Source organism: Mandrillus leucophaeus, unplaced genomic scaffold (genome assembly GCF_000951045.1).
Source record: "Mandrillus leucophaeus isolate KB7577 unplaced genomic scaffold, Mleu.le_1.0 Scaffold1228, whole genome shotgun sequence".
Classification (NCBI taxonomy): Eukaryota; Metazoa; Chordata; class Mammalia; order Primates; family Cercopithecidae; genus Mandrillus; species Mandrillus leucophaeus.
The window spans coordinates 461,383-484,859 of NW_012100632.1; the positions used below are offsets into that span (position 1 = coordinate 461,383).

Below are 23,477 nucleotides of genomic sequence, written 5' to 3' on the forward strand. Positions count from 1 at the left end.
TAGTCTCATTCATCTTAGTACAGTCTAGTCTTTTATCTCATTTAACTTTTTAATATTATTTTATTAATAATATGTAATTTTTATTCACCTACACTTCTAAAACTTTTGTGTGGTGGGGGAGAGGGGATGTATGTGTATGTGTATGTGTGTGTGTATATGTAAAACTTTAAAATCTCTAATCCCCTCCAATACTACTTTAGGGTAAGAAGTGCCGTAGGGATCTAACTTTTCTTGTTTCTTAAATGGTTAGCGTACTGGTTTCAATTTGTAACATTTACTGAATAGGATAATTATAGTGTTATCCTTTTATGCAACACCCAACATGCTCTTTATAATTGCCAAATGTATGCCAAATACGAATTTCATTTTAAAAAAAGATGTATTATGGAAAATTTCAAACATAAACAAAAATAGAGAAAATAGGGAAAATAGAGTGACCCCACACACATCCCCATCACTCAGCTTCTACAGTGATCATCTCTTGTTTCATCTATAATTTAACCACCTACTTCCCCCAGATTATTTGATAAACTTCTCCAGGATCATTTCATCATTTCATCTATAGATAATATGAACATATATCTAAATGAAGAGAACTTTTAAAAAAATGACAATTACGTTATATACCTAAGAAATACCTTAATATCAGCCAATATCTAGTCAGTGTTCAAATTTCTCTGATCATCTTAGAAAATTTTTTTTCTGTAAATTTTCCTGTGTCTTTTTTGTTTGCTTCCTTGCAGTTTATTTATTACAAAGCCAGGTCATTTGCCCATTAAATTTTTCCATGATCTGGATTTTGGTATTATATTCACAGGGTGTCTTTACACATGTTCCTGTGTCTGTAATTCAGGCTAAACTTGGATTTCCTAAAGGTGAAAGATTTATACAATCTAAAGAAAAACCAGAGTATTAATTTCCTAAAGAGAAGGATATATAATACAACTTTCTGAAATTGGACAACCCAATAAACAAGATGTTTATGTGTATGTGTATGTCCATGCCCTCTATCTTAATGTAGTCTTCTGGCTAGTTACAAAGACATATGAGCCTAATATTTATTTTATTCAGTCTGCAAAACAATACAGTGTCCTTCAGAAACTTTATCATCACACGTTTTATAACATAACTGTGTATTGTCTTGTCTTAATGCAATATAACGATGATGAATCAGCATGTCACTAAAATTAATATATAATAAAACTGTGACTTACCATGTAGGTGTTTGTTGAGAGCTCCGAGACTTTGGATTACCAGATGGCCTTTGCAGAGTCTCATTTATGGAAACTCCTGGATCGGCATGCAAATACAATCAGATTATTTGTTTTGCTACCTGAACAATCCCCAGGATCTTATTCCAAAAGGACAGCATACCAGAAAGCTGGAGGCGATTCTGGTAATGTGGATGATGATTGTGAAAGAGTCAAAGGACCTGTAGGAAGCCTAAAGTCTGTGGAAGCTATTCTAGAAGAAAGCACTGAAAAACTCAAAAGCTTGTCACTGCAGCAACAGCAGGATGGAGATAATGGGGACAGCAGCAAAAGTACTGAGACAAGTGACTTTGAAAACATCGAATCACCTCTCAATGAGAGGGACTCTTCAGCATCAGTAGATAATAGAGAACTTGAACAGCATATTCAGACTTCTGATCCAGAAAATTTTCAGTCCGAAGAACGATCAGACTCAGATGTGAATAATGACAGGAGTACAAGTTCAGTGGACAGTGATATTCTTAGCTCCAGTCATAGCAGTGATACTTTGTGCAATGCAGACAATGCTCAGATCCCTTTGGCTAATGGACTTGACTCTCACAGTATCACAAGTAGTAGAAGAACTAAAGCAAATGAAGGGAAAAAAGAAACATGGGATACAGCAGAAGAAGACTCTGGAACTGATAGTGAATATGATGAGAGTGGCAAGAGTAGGGGAGAAATGCAGTACATGTATTTCAAAGCTGAACCTTATGCTGCAGATGAAGGTTCTGGGGAAGGACATAAATGTATGTACTTCAAAAGAAAAACGGTCCTTGTAACAGCATCAGTTTTTCTGTCAGTTTATTTAAATTTTCAGTTAAGCGTTAGGTACTTAGTTCTAAGATCATTTGTAACTTTCTGGATTATAAGATTATTGACTTTGATTTTCAATGCAGTTATAATGAACACTGTTCTTAGACCTGTGCAATAAATTAGATGGTAATTATATCAGAACTCTGAGATAAGAAGTAAAAAAAAAATAGTATTCAATATTAGGAAGGAATTATTATATAATTACTAAGTAAAAAATTAGGGAATATATTAAAAAGTAAATAATATTTTTTAAAAGCTGGGACACTTTAGAAAATTTGGTATTCAGTGCCCAGGAAAATGTTTTATTTCTACATGCTCTTCCCTCTCTCCATTTCCAGTGCAAACAACAATTCCCTTGCTATATACCCTTAAAAAGTCCATAATTAACTGGGAAAGTCAGAGAAAGAAAAAGTACTCTTAAAATTTTTTTTGTTACTTTGAAGTAACTCCAAAGCAAGGAGTTACTAGAAATTCCAATGCATAATCTCAGAAAGATGGAAGAGATCTGAGAGTTTGGGCATTTGGCATAAGCAGTAACAACAAAAACATTACAGCATTGTATGAGACTTAAAATAAAAGAACCCTTATAAAACCTTAGACTAAGGCCAGCCAAATAATTAGCAAGACAACCAGGTTTAAGATATAAAATCTTTCTTCGAGTGTAAAAGAGAAGTAGCTGAAAATGTAAATACTTTGCATTAGTTCTAACAAAGAAAATATTAATATTACCTCCTTATACTTTTATATTTTAGTTTTCAAAATACTTATTCGTTCTCACTTAAAGCTTCTCCAAACTTCATAAAGCAAACATTAGTATCCTTATATGACAGATAAGAAAACTGAAGCTCATAGAGGATGAATGACTTGCCCAAAAGTGTATATATAACTAGTTAAGTGGGACCATTACTAGAATTGAAGGCATCTAATTGTTCCTTTTACCTTTGGAAGAGAGTACCACTCTTTATCCATCCAGTCATCCATCCATCCAAGTAACATTTTCTAAATCCATACTAGATGCCAGGCCCTATGTAACTGTTAGCAGTAGAGATGACTGAGATGCAGCCTTATGCTTCATCTTATGGGGAGGAGGTGCACAGTCACCCACTCTGAAAGTTAAGTGCTGTGATGCTTGTAGTCTCAAAATTCTCTCTGCTAAAAGGAAGTAGTAGAAATTATGAAATAATACAAGTATTTAAATTTGTGTTTTTAACTAGTTGGGTTAAATAACACTGGAATCATATGACATTCATACATATATCTTGCAGAAGCTCAAGTGTGAAAATGTGGATTAGCAGAACCAAATAGAGGGAAATCGTATTATAATAAAGCTTTAAATTTCTATGGAGCATTTACCTCATAAGGCTCACTAGCTTACATTATTTCATTAGTTCTCTTAACAGCAGTGTGAAATTGATATTGTTAGACCATTTTCAGTGATGACAAAATTGGTCAAACAGATTAAGTAATTTGCCTGCAGTCACATAGCTAGTCGCTCACACTGCTAGGGTGAGACTCAGATGTCATAAGCCACCACCCCATAGCTGCTACCACTGTTCTTTCCTTGCCATCTTAGTAAAGGAAAAATAGTAGTAACTACTCTGCTTTTTTACCATACTCAACCCATCAAGGACATTAGAAAAATTAAAAGTAGTTCCTCTTTAGTAAAAAAGGTTGGAAATTTCTCTTAATTGCTTTGTTTTAGAATGGTGTGCTAAAAATTTGACTGGGTGATAGTCTCAACCGTAGGAAGAATTCAATGGGAATACTTAGAATTATAGTTTGAAAAGTCTCATTTCCATCCTAGAACAGTTAATAAAATCTTTTAAATGGAGAATATTGGCCATATTTGTAAATTCATACTAAGCTAATTTACTAGTGTTCATTGAAATAGTAAACATGGTGAAGAAGAGAAACCATTCACTACAACTTATGTATTTGGGCTTTTAGAAGCCATAGAAAAGGTCTTGTTTGAAAAGAAAATGTGACCCTGGAAAATGCCTTCTCATGTGTAGAAAACTGGCTTGGAGATAGGGCAGTAGGGATAGCAACTAGCAACCGGGTTTTTCTTGAGTCTGTACTAAGACTGATTCATTGCAGCTCCTCAGTCATCTGGAAGTAGGTCCTTGGGAAAACATGTGGATGATGAGTAATAATACACATTCTTCAGAGTGATAAAATGGCAAGGAAGAACATGTAGACAATGAATTTGATATTTGAAGAATGATGCGCTGTGCACAGTATAGGCAGTTCACTCAGGCAGTAATCAAACTGTATTTAAAATGATGGTCCTTAAGATAGCAGTTATAATCCAGGAGTATTACAGTGCCTCACACCTGTAGTCCCTGCAGTTTGGGAAACTGTGAGAGGACTACTTGAACCCAGGAGTTAGAGACCAGCCTGAGCAACATAGTAAGGCCCCGTCTCTACAAAAAAAAAAAAAATTTTAATTAGCCTGTAGTTCCAGCTACTTAGTAGGCTGAGGTGGAAGGATCACTTGAGCCCAGAGGGGAGAGGCTGCAGTGAGCTATGATCGTACCACTGCACTCCAGCCTGGGCAACAGAGCAAGACCCTGTCTCAAAAAAAAAAAAAAAAAAAAGAAAGGAAAAAGAATAAAAGAAGAAATATGTAAGAGAAAGGACAGAAAAAGGAAAATCATAAATATATTTTAAGGTTGTTCTGTGAAGACAGACTCTTCAGTGTGAAGAGGTAGATAGGAAAACTGGTGCAATGGTAATCTAAAACTACAAAGTAATTATAGCCAATAAATTAACACTCTTTGCCAAAGCTATGCTAAACATTTTACATGTATTGACCCCAGAACACAATTTTGAGATTTAAATACTGTTATCTCCATTTTATAATAAAGGTAATTTAAGTACAGAAAAGTTGAGAAGTCAGAGTCACAAATCTAATATGTGAAGAGGAGCCAGGAATTCATTCAGGCTAGGCCATCAAATTCCAGAACCAGTTGGTCGTAATCACCGTATTAAGCTATACCAATAACCAACAAACATTTTTGTCTTCCTATGACACGACACTACTAGAGGTTAGGAAAGAAACCAAAATGGCAATAAAAGCTTGTATTTGAGTAATGCTTTAGAAAAGACTTTTACTACATTTGTCACAACAATGTTATATGTTATGATCACATGGGAAAACTGAGGCTGAGGGAGATTGGATGACCTGCCTACAGCCATTTATCGGAGTAAAGTGACAAAACTGAAATCTAGACATAGGCTTTCCATTTCTAATCAAGTAATTTTTGCATTACACCCTTCTATTAAGAAATTTAGTACCTTGTTGGATAGCATAGAAAAGCTTGTTTGCCATAAGCTGGATTATTGACATAGAGAGAGGGGCACTCCTTAAAGCTTAAAAAGTGACATTTTAAACAAATTAAGAGAAAAACTGTCTCAAAACTCAAAAGGTAGATAGTCAATAAAGTTCATCACCCTCTTCATATTTTCTTCTAATTTGTACTTGTCACATTTTCTATTAATGAGCCTATATTTTATAGCTAGGAAAACAATCAACATTAATTTACTCAAAAAGTCATCTGAGAAAAATTCAACCCAAGTGTTGCTATGACATGGGAATGTAAACCAGGAGTATTTCAAGGTCTCATCCTTTACCTTCCATGTAGCTTTAGCAGAAAAACCAGACCTAACATGGAGGGAACCTTAGAGCCAGGGAGGTCCAGTGGCCGGAGGCAGCAAGGCAGCCCTGCCTTATTAACTGAGAGTCCGGTTTCTGCTTTCTGCTACAATATGAAGACCACAGTCAATAGAAGCATTCCAGATGTGTCCTCATGAGTGGCTTATAAAATTAGAGACAAAAGATTAAAATAATAAGCATTAGAGAAAAACAAAGCTCATCAAAGATAATCCTATTACAATACCAAGAGAGCTTAAATTTAAGCCGGGAAGAGGTAAGAGTTTCTGATCCATTTAAATACAGTTCCTGTTACAGCCCAACCACATGATAAATCAGACATCTTAGTATGCCGGTTGTGACATTTTTTTCTAATGAAAATCTGAAAATTAAATAATATTACTAACAGTTGTTGAGGCAATCATGCTGTATTTGGCACTGTGCTGAAAGCATGATAAATGAATTACCTCACTGAATTCACATTGCAACACTCAGGTGGGCACTATTATCATCTCCATTTTTCTAGTGAAGAAATGGAGGTACAGAGGCTGGTGTCCCATATAATAAGTAAGCAGAAGTGGGATTGGAACCACCAGTGCTTACACTATTACTATGTAGAACTGGAAGTGTATGTATTTTAAAAGAATTCCTAGAAGCTTGTTTTTGAGTTTGGCAACCTAAACAAACAAGCACTTAAATAGCTCAGAACATTTTAAACTATCAGATAATACCTATCAGAAACTCTGTGTCCATGTTTTTTGTCCATTCAGTGTGGTATATTAGCTAAAGTCTAACTGAAAAGGGGTACTTCTTCCTGCATACAGTATAGTAAAAAGTATATGATCTGTTTTATTTATACTCAGAGGTTTCTTTCACATTTTTGTTCCTGTTTTGTTTTTTTTTATGCTTAGGGTTGATGGTGCATGTTGATAAAAGAATTACTCTGGCAGCTTTCAAACAACATTTAGAGCCCTTTGTTGGAGTTTTGTCCTCTCACTTCAAGGTCTTTCGAGTGTATGCCAGCAATCAGGAGTTTGAGAGCGTCCGGCTGAATGAGACACTTTCATCATTTTCTGATGACAATAAGGTTGATTAAAATAATCTTTGAGTAGTTAGAGTCCATTTTAAATGATAGATTCGAGAACAGCTTTTACTACTTCCAAGTAAGGTGAAGTAGATACACTGGAAGGATTTTTTTTTTTTTAATGATTAATGGTAATTTGGGGGGTTTTTTGTTGTTATTTTTCTTCACTCATCTAACAAACATTTGTGAAATGTTAACTGTGTGTCAGTTACTATTCTAGGTGCTGGGGATTCAGAGGTAAAATATATGCCTTTTCTCAGAGAGCCTATAATCTAGAGAATTTTGGAAAGTTTAAAAATGGGATGAGAATGGGTTATTTATTCTGTTGAGGCAGCATGTCTAAAAAAATGTTTTTAACTTATAGATTACAATTAGACTGGGGAGAGCACTTAAAAAAGGAGAATACAGAGTTAAAGTATACCAGCTTTTGGTCAATGAACAAGAGGTAAGTAACACATTTAAGAACAATATAAGGTTACTTTTTACAGTTACTAAAAACATACAGTGTAGAGATTTTATTCATAGTCATTTTATTTCTCTGAAGCAAAGGTCAGCAAATTTTTTCTGGGCCTTGTAGTTTAGCAGGCCATACTGCCTCTGCTGCAGTTACTCACTTCTGCTATTTTAGCACAAGGAGCCATAGACAATAATAAACCAATGAGGTGGCTATGTCTCAACATTTTATTTACAAAAGTAGGCAGCAGTGAACTTGGCCCTCAGGCCACTGTTTGTCATCCCTGTGCTCTAAAGTATTGCTGCAAATGCTGAAATGAGACAAAATTTTCCTGCTTTTAAAAGGAAAAATTTTTTTTTCTTTGTGCTTGCTTTCTGGAAACAATCATAATGCTACAGGTGAATAGCAGTTGAAAGTCATTTTAGTATGTAACAAGCATTTATATAGTGTCTACTGTGTGCTTTAGGTGCTTGCAAATATTAACTCATTTAATCCTCATCAATTAACTAAGATACAAGCAGTATTTCTTATTCTCATTCTATAGATGAAGAAAGTGAAAGTGAGGCACAAAGAAGTATTTCTTGGTCAAAGTCACCGCTTGTAAACGGTGTGGGTTAATGATCTAAACAGGCTGTGTTTTTTAAGGAATAATAAAATATTTTAGTCCCTGTGGTATACTAGCCTTACCACAAATACCCAAAAGAATAAGGCAAAGATCATATTTTCAGAAGGTTATAACATCCTACTATTACAACATTCTGTTATAACATGTTATATCATCCTATTGAACAACTAAACAAATGTGAAAACCATAAATTTATCATAAAATGCCTTTATTCATACAAGATATTTTAGCTGGCACCTGTTATTTCTCTTAATGTGACCCATTACAGTCATTTTGACTTACATATTTCATCTGAGTCTGTGGAAACTGTGTCTCTTTTGAGACAATTGGTTAATGTATTTGGAGAATTAGTATACATTTCCCTCGTTTTAGTCTATAAAAGTGGTTCATTTTGCTTTCAAAATTATAACTATTATAAGAAGGAAAATACAAATGTGTTATCCTATTTAACCTTTACAATGACTCAGTGAGAAAGATACTGTTCCCAATTTGCAGAACTGAGACAGATTTTAAGTAAACTTGCTGAAGATAGCTGAGCTCATAAATAGTGGAGCTAAGGTTTCAGAAAAGGGAGATAGACTCTGAAACTCAGGCCCTTAATTGCAAATAAAATGTTTTGGTAATTTTTATTTTAATGTGTTAATATTAATGTATTTAATTAATGTGTAATTCACGCTCTGATTGTTTGTGTTTACATTTCTAGCCATGCAAGTTTCTGCTAGATGCTGTGTTTGCTAAAGGAATGACTGTACGGCAATCAAAAGAGGAATTAATTCCTCAGCTCAGGGAGCAATGTGGTTTAGAGCTCAGTATTGACAGGTAAAGTAAAATTAATGTCATCAGTGATTTGAAGAAAGACTGTGTGGTCAGTTGAAATGAACTGGTATGATTTTCTAAAACTGGGAGAATTAAAATTTCCTGTACTATTCGGAATTTTAGTACGACAGATTAGTTTACAAGGACTAAGCAAGAGTATTAAAATTTTGTTTGGATTTCCTATAGAGGATTCTAAATTTGAATTACTAGGAACATTTCTTTATTTCCCCAAATTTTAACAACTCATTATTTGACTTTTATATTTGAACATAGTTCATTTTTCTTTGGTGTCAGTTTAGTGTCAATCTTTAAATTGAGAGTTTCAAATTATAGTCATTTTAAATGTCTTGTCACGTTTGTAGGTTTCGTCTGAGGAAAAAAACATGGAAGAATCCTGGCACTGTCTTTTTGGATTATCATATTTATGAAGAGGATATTAATATTTCCAGCAACTGGGAGGTTTTCCTTGAAGTTCTTGATGGTATTTTCAGTATTTTTGGGGGGAAGTATCAGTTAGAAATACTCTAGAGCTAATAGAAGCCTATAGTTTTTAATCAAATAATGAGTTACGAGGAATCTAATATACGTTATAGTGTTTTGTGTTATATTAAGCATAATGATATCCTTATTGTGGATTGATGTGATTCCTACCTTCGTCTTATCCCTGGAAGTTTTATTTTCTTCCCCTGTGTCCTTGTGTAACTGCTTAAGTTGTTTGTGAAAGAATAATCGGTGTCTTTCAGCCTTCTATCTTTCTCCTATCAAATGCTGCCATTTGCCTTTTAAGTATTCTTTTTTTGAATGTTGAGAATATTAATTCCCCCTTATGAGGAAATTACAAAGTTAGGTTTTTAATACATTTTAAGAAAACTCTGCTATTATTTTTTTAGCCACGTTTGTTCTTTAGTTTCTTTTTTATTATTATGGCTTATTTTGTTTTGAGGACATGGTACTGATAATTTATCAGAGACTCAAGAACAATGACTATTTGTGTCCTAAGCCAGGTGGCTTAAAGAATAGAAGTGTATTGTCTCACAGTCTGAGATCAGGCTGTCAACAGGGTTGGTTCCTTCTGAGTGCTGTGGGGGAGAATCTGTTCCATATTCTCTCCTAGCTTCTGTGGTTTTGGGCTATCATTGGCAACCTTGGCTTGTAGATGCATCACCCCAGTCTCTGCCTTCACCTTCATATGGTGTTCTTTCTGTGGGCTTGTCTGTCTGTATTGTTTTCCCCTTTTTCATAAACCACTAGTCCTATTGGATTAGGGCCCACCCTGAAGACCTTATTTTACCTTGAGTATCATTGTAAAGACCCTATTTCCAAATCAGGTCACATTCGGAGGTACTAGGGATTAGGATTTCAACATGTCTTTTTGTGGGGGGCACAGTTCAACCCATAATAGTGACCTTGAGGAGGTCCAAGTAGCAGACCTGTTTGTCGCACCTCCCAGTTCTCATTATCAACATTGGTACATTGAAAGTATTGGTTTTTGGAGGGAGGCTCTGGGAGGAAAGTTGGCTTTTAGAAGATCACATCAAGGTAAACAGCTAGTTCTATATTCTTTTTTTGCTGTTGCTTAGGAAAATTTTAATTTTCCTTTTCTTCTATAGAAAGTAAAATGTCAATTCTGGATATTTTATTACAAGATTATACTAGTTTTTAGAGGGCTCAATAATACTAACACCTCATGTATTTCAGGCTGCTTCAGGTCTAATTCAACCATAAATTTAAATGGTTGAAATTATGATTGACAAGTTAAGTTGGGAGGTAAGGAACAACTAGGATACCATCTACTATGGTGTGTAGGCAAGTGCTCCAGATTGTGATTTCTTTGAGTATCTGGAGTCTTAGGGAATAATCACTGTGCCTGGGTAAGTCGGGAAGAGATCATAAATGACAAAGAAGTCACCCTTGTAAGGATTAAGTATATTAGCAGAGATGGATTCATCTGCAAATGGTACTAGATGGTGGGTGCCTGCATCAGTATTATTTCAGTATATTTTCACATCAAGATAGTTGAGTAAGAAATGTCATGTGATTAAATCCAAGATATATTTATTGACCTGTAAATTGCCAGACACTGCAGTCCCTTGTGCTACAAAAATGAGTAAGAACCACTTATTGCCCTCCAGATACACACAATCTGTGGAAGAAACAGAACTGCTAACCTGTCATTCTAAAATAATAGGTACTAAGGGACTGAATCAGTAGAAGTTGTTCTTGTGTACAACAGAGAGAAAAGTGACAATTGAGTTGATGCTTGAAAAATGACATAATGTAAAAGTGACAATTTTGAAGAATCACTAAATTGGGGATTAACTGGAAAGAGAAGAATTAATAATAGCTTGAGTGAAAAAAAGAGGATAGAGTGAAGTCGATTTGATTATGATTTTAGATACGGGTAGTAGCCAATAGAGAAACGACGATTGGAGATCCAGAGAAGAGAGTAACTGGTAATGCAGCGTTCAACAGGAGTCAGGGGGGAGTGCAATTAGGAGTACTGGTTGAACAATAGTTTGAAGAAGAGAGGAATTATCTTCTGAGACGGGAGAGAAGAGAGTAAATATTTGATTCTCAAAAACTCCTTGGGATAATTGGGCTTTTTCTTGTGCCCACTTTTTAAGAGTAACACTTGAAGTAAGTCTTTTTGTTTAGTCAGGCACTAAGGGAAAAGTCGATTTATGAACCTTCAGAGGAAATAGAATGATGGCCTAATCTTGCATATTCTTAGGGGTAGAGAAGATGAAGTCCATGTCACAGCTTGCAGTTTTGTCAAGACGGTGGAAGCCTTCAGAGATGAAGTTGGATCCCTTCCAGGAGGTTGTATTGGAAAGCAGTAGTGTTGACGAATTGCGAGAGAAGGTAAGTTCATTTTAAACAAAACATGTATCTTATGTTGTGTATATATATATATCATAATATTTATAAAATATATAAACAATACATTTTTCCTGTGTTGCCTAAGAGAAAACCCTAGGAAGCAGTACCAAACACTGATGCAGCAACTCTTCTTTTCGGTTTCTGTCACACCTTGTGGCACACTCTGGTTGTTTAGGCTCTTGATTCTTTGAAAAATTACTTTGGCTCCTGGCCATTCAGAAGTGGATCCTCACTTTCTGTTGCTTGGACCAATTTTGTCCTAAGAAGTTAGAATTAGTTAGAAGTTACTAGATTGAATTGCTCTATGTCTCAAAAAAAACAAATGAAGTAGAATTGTGTAGAGAATCCAGATAAAGGTCTGTTTTGCATTTTAAGATGGAATATCTAAGGATCTCTGGGGAAAGGGTGAATTAGTCAATCCGTGGTACCAGCACAATGAGCATTTTGAAAAAGATTTATTTCCATACTTCATACTAAACACAAAAATAAATTCTAAATATATTAAGTTTATATATTAAAAAAGTAAATGTACTAGGTGAAAATATGTAAAATATTAAATACTAAAAATATTTTCATATTCCTGGAGAAAGATATTTGTAAGCATAATACCAGAAGCCAAAAAAAGAAACTATAGACCACATACAAACCTATCCTCAGCACAGCCAAAGAAAAAGGTATTTAAAAAGCAACTCATAAACAAAGCTAAAAGACAGTAAACTAGGAGGAAATTATTTGAAACATGTATTAAACATGCTATCCATAATTTATAAGGAGCTACTACCTTAAGAAAAAGATGGAACAAATCTAATTTTAAGAAAGACAGCATGAATAGGCAATTTATAGAAAAAGAAATACAAATTGAAAGAATAACGTTATTTTTCACTTCTTAAATTGGTGAAGATTTAGAAAATCGAAAAATACCTAGAGTTCTCAAGGTTTAGGGGATACAGACAATATATACCTTTGATAAGTGTATAAATTGATGTGACTTTTTTCAAGTTCGGTTGGCATCATTTGTCAGTATTTCAGATTTGCAATTAAACATCTGGGAATTTGACCTATAGAAGTATTTGCAGGTCAGGTGCCATGGCTTACTCCTGTAATCCCAGCACTTTGGGAGGTCAAGGCAGGCAGAACACTTGAGTTCAGGAGTTCGAAACCAGCCTGGCCAACATGGTGAAACCCTGTGTGTACTAAAAACACAAAAATTAGCCAACTGTGATGGTGCATGCCTGTAATTTTAGCTACTCAGGAGGCTGAAGCTGGAGAACTGCTTGGACCCAGGAGGTAGAGGTTGCAGTGAGCCAAGATTGCACCACTGCATTCCAGTCTGGGTGACAGAGTGAGACTCTGTCTCAAGAAAAAATAATTTATTTATTTATTTATTTATTTATTTATTTATTTATTTATTTATTTTTGAGATGGAGTTTCACTCTTGTTGCCCTGGCTGGAATGCAATGGCGCGATCTTGGCTCACTGCAACCTCTGCCTCCTGGGTTCAAGTGATTCTCCTGGCTCAGCCTCCCAAGTAGCTGGGACTACAAGCACGTGCCACCACACCCGGCTAATTCTTTGTATTTTTAGTAGAGAGGGAGTTTCACCATGTGCAAGGATATATTCATGGAAGTATACAGTAGAGCTTTGTAACTGGGAAAAACTGAAAACAGTCTCAGTGTCCATCCACAGAAGATAAAATGTATATTGTTCAGTTATTGAAGAGCATGTGGTCACTTTGTATCCTATTCTTCTAGGAACAGAATTATTATATAGAGATATTAATCTAATTTTACATGTTTTTGGAACATGTGGGTGTAGTTTGTGTATGTATAGGAAAAAGTCTGGAAGGAATATACTAACTTGGTATTTCTGGGACATAGTATTTGCAGGGTGGCCGCTTCCAGCTTTTTCTTCTAATTTTTTTATATCAAACAGTTTTTAAACTGAGCTATTTCTATTGGTGGGGTAAAAGGAAAATAACTTTTCTAGGCAAGTTTACTTTTTAAGTGAACTCAAATAAAATGTTTTATTTTACAGCTTAGTGAAATCAGTGGGATTCCTTTGGAAGATATTGAATTTGCTAAGGTAAAGCCCTAAGAATGTTTGCATCTGTGTATTGTGCATGATAAACACAGCTAGTGGCATGATTTATTCATTCACTCTTTTTCTTTTTAGGGTAGAGGAACATTTCCCTGTGATATTTCTGTCCTTGATATTCATCAAGATTTAGACTGGAATCCCAAAGTTTCTACCCTGAATGTCTGGCCTCTTTATATCTGTGATGATGGTGCAGTCATATTTTATAGGTAACATTCACACTGTTTTTGTTGCTGTTAGTAATACAGTTTTGGTGTGCATAAATATCTTATTTTCCATAAATATCTTTACTGTTTTTATGATATGGAGCAGCACTAATGAGTAGAAATACAGTGACAGCCAAGCATGATTATAATTTGAAGTTTTCTAGTAGCCATATTAAAAACAATAAAAAGAAACAGGTAAAATTAATTTTTAAAATATTTTAAATCCAGTATATCCAAAATATGATCATTACAAGTCATCAGTATAAAAAATCATTTATAAGATATTTTGCATTTTTGTATTATACTGAGTCTTAGAAATATTGTATGTCTGTTATACTTCCGGCACATCTCAATATGAACCAGGCATATTTCACAAGCTCAATAGCCACATGTGGCTAATGGCTGTTGTATTGGACAGCACAGATGTAGAGGAAAAAGAATACTCATTGGAGCCTCACAGATCTGGGTTCAAAACTAGCTTTCTGATTTACCTAGCTCCTCATCTATAAAATTGCAACAGTGATGTCTACCTTGCAGGATTTTATGAGAATTAGAGCTATTGCATGTAAAATAACTGGCACAGTGCCTGTTATAAATAGATGTTCAGTAATGATAGCTGTTACTACTGCTAATAACATGGAGATTATTCTCTGCCATTTTTAGAAGTAAGCAGTGCGTTCCTGTGATAAACACCTTAGAAATCTGGGACGTCCCAATATATAAAATAATATTAGTTCACCTGTAACAGATTTCATTATCTTGCTGAGGAGCATCATAGCATTCAACATACATTAATAGAGGTGGCAGGCTCTACTGGCCTAATATGTGATTAATATTTTATATGTAGGGATAAAACAGAAGAATTAATGGAATTGACAGATGAGCAAAGAAATGAACTGATGAAAAAAGAAAGCAGTCGACTCCAGAAGACTGGACATCGTGTAACATACTCACCTCGTAAAGAGAAAGCACTAAAAATATATCTGGATGGAGCACCAAATAAAGATCTGACTCAAGACTGACTCTGATAGTGTAGCATTTTCCCTGGGGGAGTTTTGGTTTTAATTAGATGGTTTACTACCACTGGGTAGTGCCATTTTGGCCGGACATGGTTGGGGTAACCCGGTGACACCAGCACTGATTGGACTGCCCTATACCAATCAGAAGCTCAGTGCCCAATGGGCCACTGTTTTGACTCGGAATCATGTTGTGCACTATAGTCAAATGTACTGTAAAGTGAAAAGGGATGTGCAAAAAAACAAAAAAACAAAAAAAGCAAACCTTCTGTTAGAAAAGGGGACAGGGGAATGAGTAAACTTCTTCTATTGCGGACAAATGTGCACATAGCCGCTAGTAAAACTAGCCTCAAACAGGATGCTCATAGCTTAATAATAAAAGCTGTGCAAAGGCCATGAATGAATGAATTTTCTGTTTATTTCACTGATACACACATTACCTCATTGACAATTCAGAAGTAAATCCAACATGTGTTGACTCTTGGAAAGCAGCAAAAACAGGAGCTGAAGAAAGGAAATTCTTAGAACCAGCCGTAACCCAGTAAGGAATTGTGAAGTTGTATTTTTATTTTGTTTCATTTTTTGCAGAGTATTAAGAACATTATTCTGGAACATCAAAACGTTTCCCTTAGACCGCTCCCAGCAGGTGGCAGCTCAGATTGCTGCAGTGTTGTAATTATAACTGATTGTACTTAAGTTATGGATGTAGAGAATATGTTTCATTCATTTATTCAGCATGTAAATAAAATTGATCCTGTTGAGTTATCATAATTGCAGTTCAACTATCTCCCATGGTTATTCTTTTCACGTATCATTCATTCTGTACATTTGTGTACATTGAGAAGTATAGCAATCTGTGTAAATGTAATCCTCAGTGAGGTTCCTTCAGTGCTAGGTCCCATAGGATTGTTGTTGCCCTTGTTAATGAGGTTTCTCTGTTCAGCGGCTTCAATTTTTTTCTCTTTGTACATCTAGTTTTGAAGATTTACTTCAAGTTTGAATCTTCTAGAATGCTTGTAAGTCCAGTTTTAATTTTTAGAGTCAATTTGTAGTTACATGTAGTTTAACTTTTGGGAAACGTCTTAACATTGTTTTGAATAAACTTGCTAGTGAGGTCAGGTCATGGTACAGACTGATGCAGTCAACATGATTTCATTGCAGAGTCTATTAGTATCAGCAAGTTTTTGCGTTGCTAAATAAAAGTATTCAATGAACACAATTCTACATAAATTTTGAAATACCATCTAATTTATAAAAATCAGTAAAAAAAGGTTTTGGTAAAACTTTTTCATGCCAGATGCTGTTTACAACAATGAACATGCCAATAAAAATTTGTTCATTCTGTTGTGTTATTTTAGTCATTAAACTTCTGTGGATGAAGAATCTGGGTTAAGAATAGATTTGTCATCTTTAAATATAACATTTTGTAATGTGTATTGGATATCTCATTTCTACGATAAAGGTATATTTACCGTAAAGTTCTCATAAGAGAAATGAAAAGATGTGTTATTATCTAACTTTGGGGAATCCTGTCAGTATTTCAGATCCGATTTTTACCCTTTTTTCTTATAAGAAAGATAAAATTAGAAAATACTGTCAGCAAATGTGACTCTGCCATTTGAATATAATCACTGAGAATTCCATAATGTCTTAAAAGTCTCCTGGAATCCACAATGAAAAAAAAAAAATCTTTTCTAGGTATTTTTCTGGCCAATTTTTATTTCAAAGAAGCTATAGCATTTAGCTAAACTTGACTGAAGTAATGTTCTGAGTTTGCATTAGTGGGATTGGTGATGGTCTCGGAAGAAAATTGGAAACACTTGTGATGAATTGTCTTTCAGATCACTTAGATTTTCTGATGTAAGAGGACGGCTATTTGGTTCTAATACAGGCCTGCTTACTTGGGATATAGGATTAGTAAATGGGCTTTCTGCTTTAAAGGACTGACTTGCTATCGCACAGAAGAGGCAGATTTGTAAACAAAATGGGCTTTGGAGTTTGGTCTGATTGGGTTTGGTTTAGTATTCCTGAGCGTAAATGGTAAAATTCTTCTGATACCCACTCTTTAGACTGTGCCTTCTGCTCTGTTCTTTGTTTTATGTTTAACTGCTGCTTATAATTGCAGGTGTATTACAGATACAAATAAGAGTAAAGAAAATATATTTCATTATAGAAAAGAAGACATTAAAAGCTTCTTGCTTTTCAGTGCCTGATAGAGTGAAAACACAATGTTGCACTTTAACAATTTCAATGAAAGCTAATCTGTGTCAGCCTCCCTCTGCTTCAGAGAGTCAGGTGAGCACCCATAACCTAACAGGCAGAGCCCTAGCAATGTGGATCAAGTTCCCTGAGCCCAGGGGCAGTGGAGGCTCATGATCTCTTATCTTTTGAGGCTGAGGTAGGTCACATGCAACAAATTGTGACCCTGCTCCCCACGAGTCATGCAAAGGTTTTGAAGAGCTTTTACCATGGGGCAGATGAACTTGTGTCAACCATGCACGAGAACCAAGTACCTGCGTTTCTAAGGCAGGCACTGAAGGTGAGGGGTGCATTCTGGCCAAAGAAACAAAAGCTGTGGTCTCAGGACCATGCCGTATGTAGCTGGTCTGTACAGGACGTGTATGTAAGGAAGAGCAGTCATGATAGTGATAGATAAAAACTGTGTGTGAAGCAGCCCTCACACTAAAGTGTTTGGTTATCTCTTATAATGTAAGGGAAGGTACTTTAAAATTCTTCCCAGAATTAAAGCGATGAACCCAGGCTCCAGTCAGAAAATAATCCAATGAAATAGGCATTGGTTGCCACAGTTAGTAGTTGTATTGTGATACATCTAGAGGCCAAGAGAGCAGGAGAGAGCTACCAACTTACACTGTGGTTTGAGCATCATAGCATTGCAGTGTTGTTACTAAATCTGGAAGTGATCTGTGAATGTATGGAATACAATAAAATATTTTATTCTGGTTCATTTGCTAGTACTTCCTTTTTGATTGGATACTGTAGTTCTTCCTCTGGATTTTATTTTGTTCAGCGTCAAGGCCCTAATTTTGCAAATGTAGTCTAAACCACAGTACGTGGACTAGAAGATACTCTGAATTAGCAAGTTTTTTGTTTGCTAAATAAAACTATTCCATCTTAATCCTGTGTAATTTTTGAAAAACACCGACATTTTGGTCACTAGTAGTCAAAATCTTATACGGCCATATGTCCTGAAAGGCAAAACTGTGTGTATGTGTGATTTACCAGGGAGATAGTAGGACAGTTTTTATGAGGGTTTCAAAGGAGTTTGTGGCCCAAATGAATCTTGTGGCCACCTAGGTTTAGTGTACATGAAATTGGAAGATTCTCCTTGATGGTAGTTCCCATGGGGAAGAGGGAGGCTGTGATCATTTGGTTAGATACAGCATTAATTGTCACAACTTGACTTTCAGAAACAAGAATACTGCACAAACTCAAGCATGCATTGGAGCATGTGTTACTATTTAGGAAAGAGTGCAGCCATCAGTAGGTCAAGCTAGGAAGGCAAAAGAGAGTTGAGAGGAATGCTCTGCCCCTTCCCCAGGACAGCACTGCTTCTTTCCACCTCCTCACCAGCTCACCTGCACAAGAGAATTGATCTCAACTGTGAGTGTCCGCTCACCAGGTCGGAAATTGTTACTGGACCCTAAAACCTTGCCTCACAGGTGGGCACCAAGCTCCCCTTCCCTCTGCTCTCCATGTTTCCCAGCTGCCCTCTCCCCACCTGTTTTCAGCCTCTTTTATACTGCTTAAGTCACCTGCTTGAAGAGTATGATTTATGGTGATAGGAATACCCAATGCTTACATTTTTTTCATAACTGTGCCAATTGTTTTGTCAAATGCATTTGTATACATGCACTGGGCAGTATAGTGCTGTATACTGTATAGGCACTCAAGCGCTGAGTGCAATCCTGTAACTTTTAAGTCATTTTGCATTATTAAGACAACCTGATTTTAAAGTTCAGTGGTTTCATTCAAAGCTCCCCTGAACCTCCATAGTGCCTCCGAGATGTGCTGTCCCTGGCAGCTCCTGCACTAGCTTGACTGGTGGTGGATGAGGCCAGGAAGAGCCGGGGAAAGACATGTGCTTACCACCTCTTGGCAGTGGGGCTGGTGAGGTTACTGTCCCCTTCTGCCTGGTCACTAGTAACTTTTTTGTAGACATGAAGGTAGATGCCCTGTGGGTCCTATCAGCAAAGAACCCAACTCCTAACAGCATTGGGTGTCCCTTACGAAATTTGACTGCGTCTTTTGTCAACCTTCTGCTGGCAGACACTCCTCTGCAGTGCATATCACTATCCCATGCTGCACTAGTCCCTACCAAGTCTTCAACCCTCAATTTGATCTTCCATAAGTGTCTCAAAGTTCCCCTCAGAGATTTCAGCCAAGGGAATAAAATCTAATCTCTCCTTCCTCAACGGAGTGTCAGGGAGGGGAAGAATCTGTTTTCCAAACACCACAGTCTCCCAAAAGGGGATTTCATCCTCCCTTGGTCATCTTTATGCAGGGCAATTGTGCTGCTGCTGCTGAGGTGGCCACTTTCAGCAAACCCTGTGTGCAGGGGCCTAGCTCCGTGGCTGTTTGCCCTGATTTTAGAAACCAAGCATAGCTATCAAAAAGTAATCTCCAAATAGTTGAATTGCATTTCTTATCTGGTGAAGATGCGCAGACCACAGGAATACCTAATGTCTTTTTTCTCATCCTGTCCTCATCCCTCACACTACAGCAGGCCCCTCCCTTCCCTCTTCAACCTCATCCTCCCTCCCCACAGGCCCAGAGAACCAGCTGGGCTTTGTTCCCCTGCAGGCTATGGTTCATCATGCAAATAGCTCCGGTGTCAGAAATGCTTTTGGCTTCAGATAACAGAAAAGCTAACACCAGCTTTATCAATAATAATATTGGTGGTTTACTTAAGGTGTCCAGAGATGGTGGAGACCAGGATTGATTTCCTCCTCAATGTCGAGGACTCAGACTCTTCTTGTGGTAGGGCCATGTCCTAAACCCTGTATCCTGTGATTATTTACCTGACAGGGCAAAAGAGATTTTGCAGATGCAATTAAGGTTAAGGATCTTGACATGGGAAGATTATTCTGGATTATCCAGGTGGGTGCAATTTGATCACATGAGTCCCCAGAAGTGGAGAACCTTTCCCAGCTGTAGAAAGCCTGAGAGCTGGCACCTGAGAAGGACAGAACTGTCATTGCAGGATTTGAAGATGAAGGGGGCCATGAGCCAAGCAATGCCAGTGACCTATAGAGGCTAAAAAACAGCAAGGAAATGGACTCTCCCCAGAGCCTCCAAAGGAGTGCAACCCTGTTGATCACATGATCGCCAGATGGCTGCCCCAGAGCCAAATGTCACCTCCTGAGCACCATACTCAAAGGCAGGGGAAGTGGATGGAGGGCAGGGGCTCCCTTCTTGTTTGCCACTCCTTTTGTCAATTGGGAAAAAATTCCAGAAACTCTGGTAGCCCTCCCCTTACATTTCCATGACCATGGGGCCAGCCCTAGCTGCTGGAGGGACTGGGAACAGCTGTTGAGCAGTTTACCTGATAGCATTTGCCATGGCTTGGCAGGAACTCTGGCTCTGGGAGAGAGTAGCAGCAAGATATTCAAGCACCACCTCCACCCAGCCCCTCCCACATTTCACTGAAGATTGAGTAAAGGAGACACTCCAACCACTCAGATGCTGGCTTCAGCTAAGCATTTTGCAAAGCCTCTCATGTTCTTAAAAGTTTGTGGCTATCATGACAAAATTGAGCAGCCTACTATACCTGCATATACAACTATGGAGGAACCTAGTTTTATCTCATTTACCACAATGTTTTCATTTTTTGGGTGACATAATGTTTAGCCTCTTCTCCAAACACTTCCTCAAGCTTTCCTTGCCTTCCAGCCGCTGCAAATGACTTGCAGTTTCCCCTACATGGCACCTGACCCTTGTGCCTCCCTCCCTCTGCCCACAGTCCAGAAAGCCCTTTCCTGTGCCCTCTGGCTTCCTGATAAACTCCTATCATCTTCAAGAGCCAGTTCCCATGTCAGCTCTCCCCATGTGCTCCACTGAGGCTCCCGTAACACCTTTGTTCCCACATCAGGTTGACTTTGTTTTGTCGTTGCTTGCTCTGGCTGTGTCTCCCTCATTAGACTGGGATGCTTTCAAGGTAGGGACGCTATCTGGGTCAGCTTGGCACCGCAGAGCGTACCACAGCACCTGGTTCTGAGGAGGCTCTCAGTAGATATCTGTTAAGTAGTAAGAATGTAGGGTGGTCCTGATGGTTTTTGACATTGAATAGGAAACAGCTCCCTGTTTGATCTTAATCACTATAACCTGGACATACTGTACTACATGCTGTTTTCATCTGACTTCTATTCTGTCCATCTCTTTGCAACTCCATTTGTTCATCCATGAAATGAAGAAAATGCTCATGGAATTCAGTGAAGATTAAATGAATGAATATAGGTAATCAGGCACTTGCCACACAGCTAACTTCAATATAGTAGCTCTAATATTATGGTCCTTGAGGATCTTACTGTGTTATGGCCCAAAACTGCATTTGATTAAAGAAGGCTCCCCTAAAAAAAAGTCATACATATTCCATTGGTCCTTTCAGAAGGCAGTGAAGCATTTCCAGTCTTTAAGACAAATTCCCATCCAAAAATAGTTAAGATTTCTAAAATATTTTGATGCTGAAAGAGGTGTGCTTCGGTTGTGTGGAAAATTTGCTTCTATGGAAGAATTTTTAATACAGGTCATTTCTATTTTACTTTTTCCGGCTGAAAGGATTTTACATTTATTCAAAGTCAAGAGGGAAAAGAAATCCAAGAACTACAGAAGAGCAGTTGAAGTGATTTATGCTTGATTTCTAAATGCAACATGTGTTTATACATAATTTAGAACTCAAAGAAAGCATGCTTATACAATCATGTGCAACTTTAAACTTTAATAACTCTGGATGAATACATGGTGGCAACAGTCCATGACACCTGAAAACATCATTTGTGGAGTGGCGTAGAGTTCAGTGTTCACAGTCTGCATATTACAACGATATTTCACACAGCCCTGCTCAGTTTGATTTTCTCCACGTGGTTGATAATGGTCTTCAGTTGCTGCTAAGTGATTTTGCACATTTCATTTATAATCCTCACCCTACAATTACCTACGTACTGTTTCTGCAAGTTAACCTATATGCTATGCTCAGTCATGTACCTTTCAAAGTTACTAATGCAACTACCAAAGAGGGACAGTGTCAAAACCATTGTTTCCATCAGAAGGATGGCTGCCCCACACTGTGAGAACACTGCTGTTCCTAACAGAAGTTTAATTTCAGAGGAATGTGAGAATTCGTTTGACCTTAATTCCAGATGTGCATGCCTCAAAAGAAAAGTCCCATTCTCCTTCCTTTTGGGGAGTGCTTTTGGTGGCACCAAAGCTGGTATGGGGTAGTGGAGAGAATACTGAGCTTGGAGTCACAACCAGGTGAAACTGCCCTGGTCTTCACTAGCTGTGTGACTTGGGCAAGCAGCTTGCAGTCTCTGAGCCTCTGAGATCCCTGATGGATGAGAACAATGACCCCCTCCCCAGGCTGTGCTGAGAGAGGGAATTGATCGTGGATATGAAAACGCTGCCCCGGCACAGAGGCAGGAGCTGAGCAACACTGCCGGATGAATAAACACATGTAACGCAGGGTGAACAGAACATTTCATCTGCAACAGCTGAAGGTACAGCTTACCTATGCCCATGGAAAGAACTGCGTGGAAAATTGCTTTGTTGCATTTTTGCCAAGTTGATGTTTGCAAAGCAGGGCACTCTTCTCCACATTTCCCCAAAACCCATCATAGGGAGACTCTACATTCTTTCCATCTCCTCCCCTCAAACAATTATCAAAGCCATGTAGAACAAACTGCTGTCTGCCAACCGGTAGAGGCAAAGCAGTCAATAATCTGGACAGGGGTGGCAGCCTGGTCCTGTCTTTAACCCTGCCTGACTTTCCCAAGCACCAGACTGTGACGTCCGGAGAACAGCCTGGGGGAGCTGAATAAATGCACAGCACCTCATGCTGTCAAGCCAGAGGGGAAATTTACTGGGAAGAAGATGTAGGAAGAAGCCTGGTCAGCCCACGCCTAAAGCACACACCTGGGGAAATAAATTAGCTATTTCTATTGCACATCTACCCGCAGCCTGGTCCAGATCTAAATCTCTTCCCCTCCCAGCAGTGCGGCGGCGGCAGCCGCAGGCTCCCCCAGCGCCATCTCTTCAGTCAGGCTCCTCTCCAGGTCCTCCAGCTCCTGGCGCACCTCCTCCATGAAGCTGCCAACTTCATACTCATCGGGAGCCTCTCTGGGCAGCAGGATCTCCCCATCTTGGTCACGGCTCCCCACGAAGGTCGGCTTGCACACGTACACCAGGCTGTGGCTGGGGAGAGATGGGACAAAGCCAGGCTGTAAACATGGGAGCCTGCCCAGGCCCAAAGCTAAGGTGCCCTGACTCTGTGGGGCTCCCAGCCTCACCTTTACACCCCCTCCTCTCCTGTCTCTTCAACAGAGACACTTCACTTCCCATCAACATCTAT

General features: G+C 37.9%; 2 protein-coding genes across 6 annotated transcripts in view; one reads left to right on the forward strand and one right to left on the reverse strand.

Moving 5' to 3' along the window:
- Window positions 1–17,856, forward strand: part of USP47 (ubiquitin specific peptidase 47) — a 117,150-nt gene extending 99,294 nt beyond the window's left edge. For all 3 annotated transcript variants that reach the window (XM_011971489.1, XM_011971490.1, XM_011971488.1), the window contains 9 exons: window positions 1,222–1,999; window positions 6,630–6,805; window positions 7,167–7,247; window positions 8,585–8,700; window positions 9,060–9,178; window positions 11,429–11,559; window positions 13,612–13,659; window positions 13,750–13,880; window positions 14,725–17,856. In XM_011971489.1, the coding sequence (XP_011826879.1) occupies window positions 1,222–1,999; window positions 6,630–6,805; window positions 7,167–7,247; window positions 8,585–8,700; window positions 9,060–9,178; window positions 11,429–11,559; window positions 13,612–13,659; window positions 13,750–13,880; window positions 14,725–14,899 (1,755 nt within the window). In that variant the 3' untranslated portion in view covers window positions 14,900–17,856. The remainder of the gene's footprint in view (window positions 1–1,221; window positions 2,000–6,629; window positions 6,806–7,166; window positions 7,248–8,584; window positions 8,701–9,059; window positions 9,179–11,428; window positions 11,560–13,611; window positions 13,660–13,749; window positions 13,881–14,724) is intronic.
- A 3,885-nt stretch (window positions 17,857–21,741) lies between these two features.
- Window positions 21,742–23,477, reverse strand: part of DKK3 (dickkopf WNT signaling pathway inhibitor 3) — a 49,208-nt gene continuing 47,472 nt past the window's right edge. For 2 of the 3 annotated variants that reach the window (XM_011971493.1, XM_011971492.1), the window contains exon 8: window positions 21,743–23,320. In XM_011971493.1, the coding sequence (XP_011826883.1) occupies window positions 23,098–23,320 (223 nt within the window). In that variant the 3' untranslated portion in view covers window positions 21,743–23,097. Of the gene's footprint in view, window positions 23,363–23,477 lie in introns of all 3 variants that reach the window. The other variant, XM_011971491.1, reaches the window with a different exon arrangement.